This window comes from Pantherophis guttatus, chromosome 8, assembly GCF_059756535.1.
Source record: "Pantherophis guttatus breed Tessera chromosome 8, ASM5975653v1, whole genome shotgun sequence".
NCBI lineage: Eukaryota > Metazoa > Chordata > Lepidosauria > Squamata > Colubridae > Pantherophis > Pantherophis guttatus.
The window spans coordinates 53,511,958-53,524,726 of NC_142070.1; the positions used below are offsets into that span (position 1 = coordinate 53,511,958).

General features: G+C 37.6%; 1 protein-coding gene across 43 annotated transcripts in view; it reads right to left on the reverse strand.

Annotated features, from left to right (window-relative positions):
• PALLD (palladin, cytoskeletal associated protein) overlaps positions 1 to 12,769 on the reverse strand; it is a 456,066-nt gene that overhangs the window by 219,351 nt on the left and 223,946 nt on the right. For 41 of the 43 annotated variants that reach the window (XM_087875167.1, XM_087875165.1, XM_087875164.1 and 38 more), the window contains 2 exons: positions 12,034 to 12,175; positions 11,806 to 11,829 (listed from right to left, as the gene is read on the reverse strand). In XM_087875167.1, coding sequence (XP_087731293.1) covers positions 11,806 to 11,829; positions 12,034 to 12,175 — 166 coding nt within the window. Of the gene's footprint in view, positions 1 to 9,318; positions 9,371 to 11,805; positions 11,830 to 12,033; positions 12,176 to 12,769 lie in introns of those variants that run through there. The other 2 variants (XM_087875197.1, XM_087875192.1) reach the window with 1 other exon arrangement.

Sequence of the window (12,769 nt, forward strand, 5' to 3'; positions counted from 1 at the left end):
TTCCCCTCTTCTCCCGAGGGGAAGGTTTCCAAACTGCTAGACATCTGATTTGCACTGTCTTGAATGATCAATGGAATGCCAGACAGTGTTTGAAAAACTCAAGTGGCTGTTTGCTGCCGAGCCCATGCTTAAACCCCCCGACACAGATACCCCATTTGTGATCCAAGCTGATGCTAGTGATGTGGCTGTGGGAGCTGTGCTATTGTAGGTGAATGCTAAGGGGTTTTTATAATTCTGTGCTTATACCTACAAAAAGTTAATTGATAACAAAAGGAGGTGGGCAGTCTGGGAGAAGAAAGCTTTTGCTGTGTGATAGGCACTGCTAATTTGGGAGGCATTTCCTAGGAGTGAAACAACCCTTTCAGGTGTGGACTGATCACAAAAACCTGGAAGCCTTGAAAACCTCAAGGAAATTGTCACCTAAGCAAGTCCATTGGGCACAGTACTTTAATCGTTTTAATTTTGTGCTGTGTTATATCCCTGGGGGAAAAACTTCATGGCTGATGCTTTGTCCAGACTGCCTCAATATAATAGTGTTAGACCTGAAGTAATCCAGCCAATTATCTCTTCTAAGCTGCCCAGGTGACTACTAAGGCTCAGAGAAAGTCAGAGTCTGAGCTTCCCACTGAGTTGTGCATGGAGTTGAAGGGGGCATTGAAAAGCGATGAGTGGTTTCGGTCCCACACAATAGACTGAACCATGTGTGGTGGCTTGACATGGATTGGAGCCAAATTGTATGTGCCTGCCAGCCTAAGGGGGCCCATCCTACAGCAGGCTCATGATTCCAAAACTGCTGGTCACTTTGGTTTTGTAAAAACTTTGCACTTGATCAAGCAGCAGTTTTGATAGTCTTCATTGAAAAAAGACATTGAGGCTTATGTCGCTAGCTGTCCCATCTGTACAGCTGATAAATGGCCCCCAGGGAAGCTCGCTGGACTTTTACAGAATGTGGCTAGCCTTAGAGCCCCATGGAAGGAAATCTCCATGGACATTGTAGTGGAGCTGCCTGAGAGTGGAGGGAACACGGTCATTTGGGTGTTACAGAACTTTTTTCCAAACAAGTGAATTTTGTTCCCTGCTCCAACATATCATTGGCTAAAACACTTGCTAAACTTTTTATTCAACACATGTATAGGTTACATGGAGTTCCTGACTGTATCATCTCGGATAGGAGGGTGCAGTTTAACTCCCAGTTTTGACAGGAATTTGGTAGGCTCTGCCCAGGGGCTAAGCTCCGCCCATTATCCACAAACTAACAGAGCGTGTGAGTATGTTAATTCAGTTCTGGAACAGTAACTTAGATGCAGGGGTGAAATGCTCCCGGTTCAGACCAGATCACTCAATCCGGTAGCGATGGTGGCGGGTGGTTCGGAGAACCGGTAGCAAAAATCCCTGCCCCCCCCCCACCTGCCCAACTGAGCCGCGCAATCATCAGAGGCTTTTTTAAAAAAAATTTAAAGCATTTTTTCTACAACCTCTTCGGCTGAAAAAATGCTTTTAAAAGTTAAAAAAAAGGCCTCTGATGATTGCGCGGCTCAGCTGGGATCGTCAGAGGCTTTTAAAAGCATTTTTTTACAACCTCTTTAGCCGAAGAGGTTGCAGAAAAAATGCTTTTAAAAGTTAAAAATAAAAAGTTGGTCACACCCACTCAGTCACATTACCCCCCCCCACACACACCAAGCCACGCCCACAGAACCGGTAGTAACAAATTTTACATTTCACCACTGCTTAGATGCTATGTAAATTATCAACAAGATAATTGGGCTGACCTACTGCCTTTTGCAGAAGTCGCTTATAATATCTCAGTGCATAGTAGTACTGGTTTTATCCCTTTCAAGGTAGCTTCTGGCCAGGATTTTGTTCCCATACCAGAGATGCCCCAAGAGAAGCCTTTGACCCCTTCATTGGTGGAGTGGATTGAACAGTTCAACAATACCTGGCCAGTAATGCATAAGGTGTTGGAAGATGTACATTAAACCCATAAGAAACAGGCTGATAAAAAAAGGGTGAAACCAAAACAGTTCCAAATGGGTAATAAAGTATATTTGTACTTACAGACTACCCAAAAATCAAAGAAATTGGGAACTGAATATGTAGGACCATTCCCAGTTGTGAAAGTAATAAACCCAGTTACTGTGCTGTTGGACCTGCCAAAGTATCTTAAACGAATCCACCCTGTGGTTTATTGTAGTCTGCTCAAGCCTGAATTCGGTGCCCATTCTTATAGAGGGGGAACAGCATTTTTGAATGCTTGAAATATCCAGGCCCCTAAATTCCTTCAGGTGTTTCACAGGAAATATCCTGATAAACTTGGGTTAAATAGGGTTCCTTAATTGACTTATTTCATTTTTTGCCTCTTAGTTCAGTTTTGCATTATGCTTTTATTCTTTTTTAGGGCTAGCACCTCTGTCGAAGGGGGGGGGGGCGAATGTCAGCCAGATCTCCAGAGTGTATGCAGCTTGCTTGCCCTCAGCTGCCATAGAAACAGGGAGGAGGGTTTTGACATTTGGGGTGGGGAAGTGAACTGGTGTGAAGTGTTCCTGTGAAAACTGGGAGATTTGCACCCATCAACTGAGTGGAGTTGCTTGGACTTTTCCAAGGCCAATCCTCCTGGGCCTCCAGATGCACAGAACATCTGCTGAAGAGGTTTTCTCATAACATCACATTGGACACTGATTGGTCTTTCTGGGCTGGACCCTGAGGGGAGGCATTTGGGGTAACTTTCAATTGTAACTTTCATGTGGATTTTTCCCAGATCTTGCCTTGTTTTTGCTGCTATCAGTTCATTCTTAGTAAAAGTACCTCTTCTCTAAATCCATGGAGTCAGGGATTTTCTTTCTTAGGATTTGAATGGAGGCAGACCTGACAATTACTCTGATATAAACTGGGAGATGAACTCTGTAGCAAGTAGGAGATCAAACAGATTTCTAACCAACCTAGCTGACAACATTGTCATCCAAAAGGTAGAGGAGGTAACTAGAGGAAAAGATAAACTGGACCTAATTCTTACTAATAGAGAAGTAATAGAGGAAGTTGAAGTTGCTGGGAAGAGTGACCATGTCATATTGGATTTCAATATAATGCAAGCACAAGCAATAGAACATAATGTAGCCAGTGTCTCAAAAGAGCTATTTTAACAAATTCAGAGAGAAACTAAGAAAAATTCCATGGATGAAAATCCTAAAGGGGAAAGCAATTCAAAAAGCATGAAAAATATGATCATAAAATCCAGCACAATGTCACTGAAAAAGAAAAATAAGAAATCCAAGAATAAACCAGCATGGTTGCACAAAGATCTCTCTCATAAACTGAAAGACAAAAAAGACAAGTACAAAAAAAAAATGAAAAAAGGGACACAAAACTAAGAGAGTATCAGCAGATAGCCCGACTCTGCAAAGATAAAGTCAGGAAAGCAAAAGCTCAGAATGAACAAAGACTTGCAACAAAAGTCAATAAAAAAACAACTGCTGGACTTCCGGTTTGTTGTTTGTCCCCGCCGGACGCTCCTTCGGGATCGTCGAACCCACTGCCTGTAAGAGCTGCCTTTTTCAGCGGAATGGCGGCTCAAAAAAACTCCGTTTCCATTAGGAAACGGAGATAGAGCCGGCTGGGGTGGGTAGAGTCCTCTGCCTAATCCCAAAAGTTTTTTATTTACTTTTGGGAGGGAGCGGAAGAGACTCCCCGTATCCCCAGCCGATGCTCCGGGCTCTGGGAGATCTCTGCTACATGCAGAGCTAGGGGGCAAAAGCAAGCCTGTAAATCTGTTAAACTAATTAAAGAAGATGTGAGCTGGACCTCTGATCCTGAAGCGCAAGTATTCTTCTTATTTTAGAAAAGTTATTGAAGTTGTTTAAGAAGTGAAAGGAAAAAAGATTTTTAAAATGGCGATTGCTGCTGTGACTGCTGCGGCTTGAAGAGAGGCTGAAGGGGAAAGTCCTTCCGTTTTCTATTACAAAGTAGCGGAGTGAATACTTCTGGCTGTAATTGAAGGCAAAACCTCACTCTCACTCTTGTTTTTTCCTTTTTTTTTTTCCCTGGGGATCTGATATTGATCTTGGTTGGAAAAAAGCTTTTTTTTTTTCTCTTTTCCAGTAAATCTTGTCTGTGTGGAAAAATGGCACTGAGACTTATAAAGTTAGACAAACAGGTTGTGGGGGGGGGATTCCCCCATTAACAAATTACATCAACAAGTTCTAACTCTCCAGTCTCAGAAACTTGACTTTAATATAATAGAATTTCTTCTTGAGGAGATTGTAAGAAGGGATGAGATTGTGAATCAGCAACTTGAAAAATTTAAGCTGGAAATTAAAGAAATTGGTGAATTGGTGAAATCTAAGTTTGACTTTTTGGATCGAAAGATTTTAAAAACAGCTAATGGTTTAGCAGACTTTGTGATTCAGTTGGATGCAAATACTAAATTATTAGAGTCTAAAATGAAAGAAACTGAGGAGAATTTGGATGACAAGATCCAAAAAATTAAAAAGGATTTGGCAAACACTCAGGATAATAGTTCAGATGACAAACCTAAAATGGAGGTTGACCAAAAGATTGGTAATGAAGAAAATGTACAACAGAGGATTGAAAGAGAAGTTTTAAAGATTCAATACAATTTTACAGAATATGCAATTAGACTGAGAGGTCTGCAGGAAAATGATAGAGATGATTTAAGGAAGATATCTTCTGAAATTCTGGCTGGGATTTTAAAGGTTCAACCTGATGAAGTGTTTTGCAGGATTGACAGAATTTATAGAATAAACTCCTGGTTGGCAAAACAAAGGCAATTGCCTAGAGATGTGGTGATTTATTTTACAGATAAAGAAATTAGGAATAATATTGTGCAAAACTCTTTTAGTTCTACTTTGCAATTTCGTGGAAGAAAGATTTGGATTTTTAAGGAGCTCCCGCCCAAGATGTTAATGGAGAGGAAGAAATTTGGTTTTCTAGTGTCTGAGTTAAAAAGAAGAAATATCCTATTTAGGTGGGATGTTCCAGTTGGTTTAATATTGAGATACCAAGGAGTAAGATACCAACTGAACACTGTTGAAAAAGCGGAAGAATTTTATCAAAAAATCTTAAAAATGAATTTAACATCTTTAGGCATAATACAGGACAAACAAAAGGAGTTGGAAACAAAGGGAAAATATCAAATTATAGAGGCTGTGGTAGATAAATTGTCTTCGGACTCCCTGGATACCCCAGCTGGACTGTCTATAAATATGAGAGCAGTGTCATCTGATACCATGTGATGAATTATCAAGTTACAGACAAGTGCGTAAATCAACCAGTTGATATGCAAGTGATGGAAAAGAAATATGAGATAATAAAACAAAACCAACAAGATCAACTTATAAAGCAGAATGAAAATCGATCAGCTGATACACAATTTGTAGGAAGGAAACCAGGATGGAAATTCAACCCGCAAAAGAAAAAGAAAAGAAACAGATCTCATAGAAATAGCAGTTTCTAAACTAAGCAACAGTGAATCCAGGGACTTTAAAAAAATGAACGAATATGTGAAAATAGTGGAGGCGAAGTATTGTTTAATACTATCTTGAGGATAGTGGCAGACATCTGCAATGTCGGGATTTTGGGATGTGAAAAGAGCCTTACATTGTTGGATTTGAATTATCTATTTTGGATTTCTTTTACCGATAAATATATTATAACTATTTCGAGTTACAAGGCAAGAGAGTCATGCTGGGGCATGCAGAAGATCTGGCTGTTACCCACTAGGATGATGGGAATTAATAATCCTGATGAAAACCAATTACAACTATATGGAATATAATTATAATGTCACTCGGGTGGTTGTTTTTATTTTTATATATATATATGAGGATATTCATTACTGATGGGGGCAGAAGATGATTGAAGATCTTGAATAAACTGTTGCACCAGGTTGTTATGTTACCCTATTATGGATGATGGATTTAACAATCCAGTGGAAAGACATCAAAGAAGATATTATATGAATTATAAATTTAAAGTCATTGTCTTTTTTCTTTTTATAAAATGGAATGTATACATAGATATATGTATATTTTAGCAGAGTGGGCAGTGGTTCATATTTAGAATTGTAGTGCATGGTAATTTTGCGGGAAACTGGGTTGAAATAGGTTAGTTTACTGATTGATTAGTTTAAGAAAAAGGATTTTTAAGTCATATATTTAGGGGAGTGGAGGAATTGGATAGAACTGAATAAATGTTAAATTTGGATGTGGGGAGAAGGCTGCTTTGAAATGTTATATTAATATATATAAAAGATTAAATGTTATGTTGTTGTAATAATATACTATAAGTTTGGGGGAGGAGAAAAAGAGCAGATTATTGCGAAAATGGGAGTTGTAAGAATATTATGCTAAGGGTCAGTATTTTGAGGAGGGAGTAAGGGAATGGTAAAATATTATGTAATTAGTTATGAATTAGCTTAATGTTGTGAAGAAGTCACAGGGGGGGATGGGTGGTAAGGGGGGGTTAGGGAAGAGGGGGGGGAAAGGGGGAAAAACTTGTATTTGAAAACTTTTTCAATAAAAAAAAAACAACTGCTGTTAAGACAGGAAAAATTGTTGAAGATGATGAATTTAAACCTGATAATGAAGAGCTGATAAAAGTAGTAACACCAGAAGAGGGGTACAAGTACTTAGGAATTTTGGAAGCTTCTGACTTATTGTACAACCAAGTCAAGGAAGCTACTTCAACAAAATACATAAAACAAGTTCAGAAAATCTTGAGATCGAAGCTGAGTGGAGGAAATATCATAAAGACAATTAACACCTGGGCAGTGCCTGTAATACAATACTCAGTTGGAACAATTGATTGGATCAGCTAGAACTTGATAACGTGGATCGAAAGACAAGAAAACTAATGACAATGCATTCTGCACCCCAAAAGTGATATTGATCGATTGTACTTGCCAAGATCTCAGGGCGGCAGAAGTATCTTACCAGTGAAACAAACTGTGGAAGAGGAAAAACATGGCTTAAGTGACTACATTAAAAAAAGTAAAAAAGCCTCTGCTGAAGGAGGTGAACAAGGGAAACCTCTTGAAAACAAACAAGATTGAAAACAGAATATTGAAAGGAAACAATTAAATATCGAGTTTCTAACTGGAGAAAGAAGCCTATGCACAGTCAATACCTGAATGACACTGAAGGAAAGGCAGATACAAAGCTAACATGAAGCTGGTTGAGATCAGGAATGCTGAAAAAAGAAACTGAAGGCTTCATTTTGGCTGCCCAAGAACAAACCTTGCAGACCAATTCCATGAAAGCAAAAATTCAACATGTCAATGACAAAGATGAAATAGTGGATCATCTTATCAGTGGCTGCAGCAAAATCTCACAGACTGATTATTTACTCTATAATTAATTAATAAGTGGAACAACTTGCTTGCAGAAGTTGTGAATGCCCCAACACTGGAAATTTTTAAGAAGATGTTGCATAACCATTTGTCTGAAGTGGTGTAGGGTTTCCTGCCTGGGCAGGGGGTTGGACTAGAAGACCTCTAAGGTCCCTTCCAACTCTGTTATTCTATTCTATTCTATTCTATTCTATTCTATTCTATTCTATTCTATTCTATTCTATTCTATTCTATTCTATTCTATTCTATTCTAATGTCATGATCGCGTTGCCAAATACATTGGAAGCTTTGCCAGAAGTTTGGGTTTGAATGCAGCAAAAGTTACTGGGAACACAAAATTGACAAAGTTCTTGAAAATGAGCAAGTCAAAATCCTATGGGACTTTCAGATCCAAACAGATAGACATCTGACCCACAACATGCCTAACATCACTATTGTGGAAAAGAAAAAAGTCTGGTTCATTGATATTGCAATACCAGATGATTTATGAATTGAAGAGAAACAGCTAGAAAAAATTACAAAGTAACTTGATTTGCAAATTGAAGTTGAGTGACTATGTAGGGAGAAATCAATGTATCAATAGTAACAGGAGTCCTTGGAGCAATAACCAAAGAATTGTCTAGATAGATGGAAATTTTAAACTTATTAGACCTAAATATCCTGCCTTCGCAAAAAACCCATCCTACTTGGAACTGCTTATATACTCAGATGCTACCTTAGCAGCTCTTAAGTCCTTGGTTAGGACTTAAACTGTTAAATTTTTACCAGACTCAGACTGTGAATCAAGTTGAAGATTAACAACAACAACAATATGCTAAGTGCACTGATAGGAACTATAATCTATCTTGAAGGTACCAGGCTGCAGAAAACTGCCTCAGTGATGTGATGAGCATTGAGTTATAATGTTCAGAACAATTTGGGCTTATTCATTTAAAACAATGAAGCCTCTTTAGTCACAGCTAGTTGAATTTTACAGGAGAATTATTCCCAAAATAGTAATTCATTTTTTCTGGAAAAAGAAGGAAGCAAGAGATTCTAAATAAATCAGTTGATGTGCAAAAGTCAAGGAAAGAGCAAAATATATTATTTGAAAAAAAAATCAGGTAAAAATAAATTCTTCTGTTTAGGGAATTATTTCTATTCTTATTCTTTAGCCTTCTATTTGCTATCATTCTAGCTCTCTTTTGTTATCTTGAAAATGCTTCTTCACCTTGCCAAGCTATTTTGTACTTCTGAGGTCTTTATCAGGCAACATATTAATTCTTCAGCCCCACTGATTTCATGAACTATTCCCCTTCCTAGAGGAAAGAACTAAAATTCAACTGTTTGAAAAGATAGACAAAGAAATAGAATCAAATCAGTTGGAGGCAGCCAGTGTAATAGGTAATTGAGAAAAGAAAAGAAGAATTCTATGAATTGTATTCCAATGCAACTTTAGTTGATGCTACAAAAAAAGAAAGTGTAGAAATATAAGGTTTTTATACTATTTATTTTTTAATGTAGATTTTTACATTTTTTTATATGTGTCATTTTTATATTTATGGTTTTCATCCAATTGTTGTGTGCCAGGCAGAATTGCTTTTGGTAGCTAAAGGTAAAGTTAGATAAAGATAAAGGTTTCCCCTGTCCAATCATGTCTGACTATAGGGACAGTGCTCATTTCTTAGCTGACAGAATCAACATTGTCCGCAGACATTTCTGTGATCATGTGGCCAGCATGACTATATGCCAAGGCACATAAAACACTATTAGTTTCCCACAGAAGTAGTATCCACTTATTTACTCGCATGTGCATGCTTTCAAACTGCTAGGTAGGCAGGAGCTAGGGGCCCGGACAAGCATCCTGTCATGCTATCAACTTTCTAGTTGACAAACTCAGTATCTTCAACCACTGAGCCATTGTATCTCCTAGGTGGCTATACAAATTTGATTAATAATAATAATAAAATATGTATTACCTAAATCTGCTAAACACGCCACAATTCTCTTACTTCTTGTGATTCATCTTTGCTGATAAAGTAGAATTGGTATGATTACTGCATACCTAAACAATACAGCTTATTTAACTCTACTATAAGTGCAGAAAATCTGAATTAAACAGTAAGTGAAAATTCCCACTTTGTTTGAACACAGCAGCAACAACTTATTTGCACTGATCACATTTGTTAGCTTTTTATTAAATTTTACTATGTTACCACATATTTTTATTAAGCCTGATTCACTGAACAAATCAAATTGTCTGAATATATAAAACATACTATGCAAATATCAAATGCCCCATATTATGGCATTACAGTTTTAGCAGTATAAGTCTCCGTTCCCAACCTGGTGGCTTTTTTTTTTTAATAGATATAATGGATTCAACTCACATAAGTCATAGATATGCTTAAAAGCATATCACAATGGAAAATGCTGCAGTAAAGGAATCGGGATTACTGTAGTACTTTTAATAGGCTCTGAAATATCCACAGACTGTTTTAAAAGTGCCAAGTTTTTAATATGGTATAAGCATAACAAAATATGTATACTTATTTGTATGCTGGAAAGTAATTCATGAATTATCCTTAATCAGAAAATGAATGAAACCGTTTTGATTTACACCTACACACTATTGTTGGCAATGTAGCCTCCACAGCCAAGGAGGAATTTTGACCAAGGAACACTGTACAATATATGAAATGAGTCTGAAATGATCATCTACCAGGCTCAGGATTTAGTTCCTTTTTGAACCAAATACAGAAGTAGAACATTTCTTTCTCAAGAATCCTACAAGATTGCTAGCCAATTGTATTTATCCTATTCTGCAGTGTCCCCCACCTTTTTTTTTTGGTTATCTACCTCCACAAGTATCCTGCAGTTTAATGACTTCAACTGTAAGTATGTCTCCCTCCTCCAATATGGATTGTTGGCCAACATAACAGGAACTTGACTTGTTCTTTAGACTGGGAAAGAACTGCATGAGAAGACTTTCTCTAGTTTTCCCCAACTAATTTCCCAAAATATATTGATCAGCAACTACAGAATTCTCAGTAAATACTGTGATATTAATATGGCAATAAAAATTATAGAGAGAGCTGGTTAAACACCTTTTGCAATTAATATATAGATTTTGTTTGCTAAGAAGCCTTTTCTAGATCCATGTAAACAGAAGAGAGTCAGAGTTTGATAAAAAGTTGAAGAGGGTTTCTCTGTGTGAATGTTCAAAATCCAATGAAATAAAGTATTCTGAAAACTTTTCATATTTAACAAGTCCCTGATCACTGACCAAAAAAAGAAAGAGATATCAAATATTTTTTTAACGTATCAAAATACAATTGTGTTAAAGAAATTTTATATTTTTGTGGCTGCTTCCAGACAGCTGAGTAATGGCCAAAGCATCAGCAGCTGGCAAATGATTCTGTCGGTTTCTTTTTCTCCTTTCTTAAAGGAACTTTATTTTGAAGGAGTCAATCAACATAAAGTCAAAATGTCAAAATAACATAGTACTGAACAGGTCATTGGACTGTGGTGTTGGCCTTAAGTAATTTGTCTAGCTATTAATTTTTCAAACAGTCTGAAGAGATTTGTGTTGCAGGCCGATTTCTGTCCAGACAAAAAAAGGAGTGTAAAACACATTAAGCGGACAGAACTTAATAATGACAATAAAAATCTGTTTCATAGATTTTCAATTGCCTGAATCTCCAAAGTTTCTTCCCTCCCCCCACCTTCTTCTGCTTTTAATTCAATACTGACTAACATGTAGTCAACTGAGATTTTAGGGAGATAGGTTACAAATGTCATGTATCAGAGAGGTATAAATAACAATTACCTTGTTTCCTATTTATTACTTTAGGTTTTTAAAACATACATACCATCAGTAAAAAAAAAAAAAAAAAACTTTGGGGCAGAATAGGGCAACTCCCCACTGCCAACTCAACACCACCATCTCACCACAGGACAGGTCAGAAATTCAATTTTTGACATTCACATTTCATTTTATCCCTCCTTTTGCATCCTTTCTTTAATGATTTTATTCCACCATTTCTTCAATACTAATGTAACTCTTGACCAGTGGCGAGTTGTCCCACAGTGAGTTGGCTGTGACAAGTTGTATTGCAGCAAGTTGGCCATGGGAAGTTGGTTGTGGCAAATTGGCAGCGGCAAGTTGGCCAGTGAGTTGTTCTAGACCCACATTGGGGACTGGAACAGACAATTCAACAAACCCTATGAATTGTAATATTGCTGTAGTATGTATTTTAGTTTTCTGTAATTCTTATAAAGTTATTATTTGAAAGAATGAGCTCCAGAGCTGTGCCAGTTTAACCCTCATTCCCCCAAAGAAACTAATATTTATAAGATCATATGAAGAAAATACTGCCTCCAAAAGAGTTGCCTATTACTAGCCCTATACAAAATATTTTAACTACAACTCAAGAAATCAATACTTTTAAAAATATGATGCTTACCAGGTTCTGCTGTAGAACGTGGTTCTGTTTATGACATCATCCAAAGCACAGGATAGGGAAGAAAAGCAGGAAGAATAAAGTGCATTAGAAATGCTACTATGCAAAAGGTAACAAGCTTTATAAAATTAGAACTTCAAATTCAGAATACAGTTAAAAATAATAATAACTTCACATTTGTATATTTTTTTACTGCATGTCTACTTCAATGGCAAAATAATCGGCACTTACTTTTCTGAAGAATTCGGAAGTCTGGAGAATCATGAATTTCAACCCCTTGACGAAACCAGAGAACATGTAAGGGAGGTGCTCCTCTTACTCTACACTCAAGTACAACTACTTGTCCTTCATTTGCTGTTGAATTTTGAAGTTCCTGAAAGTTTGATATATAAATAAGCTAATGAAAATACAGAAAAACCTGTCTATCAGGAAAAGTAACACTAACATTGGCAAGCTATAACACCAACATGGGCAATTAAGAGCAGCTGTTGAAATCTTTTACTTATTATTTATTATGTTATTATTTTTTCAATTATTTATTTGAATAGTGCAGCTTTTATTTCCAAGTAAACTAGACCAGGGGTCCCCATCACCAACCTCTGGTCCGTGAACCAGCACCAGTCCATGGCATGCCACAAACCAGACCGTGCAAAAAAGTGAAGCTCCATCTGCAGGATACAGGCAGTACCAGTGGTGAAATCCAATTTTTTTTTGCTACCGGTTCTGTGGGCGTGACTTGGTGGGTGTGGCAGGGGAAGGATACTGCAAAATCTCCATTCCCACCCACTCCTGGGGGAAGGGTATTGCAAAATCTCCATTCCCACCCCGCTCTGGGGCCAGCCAGATGCGATATTTGCCAATTCTCCAAACTGCTCAAAATTTCCGCTACCGGTTCTCCAGAACCTGTCAGAACCTGCTGGATTTCACCCCTGGGCAGTACACAAAACCACACCCTCTCCGGTCCACG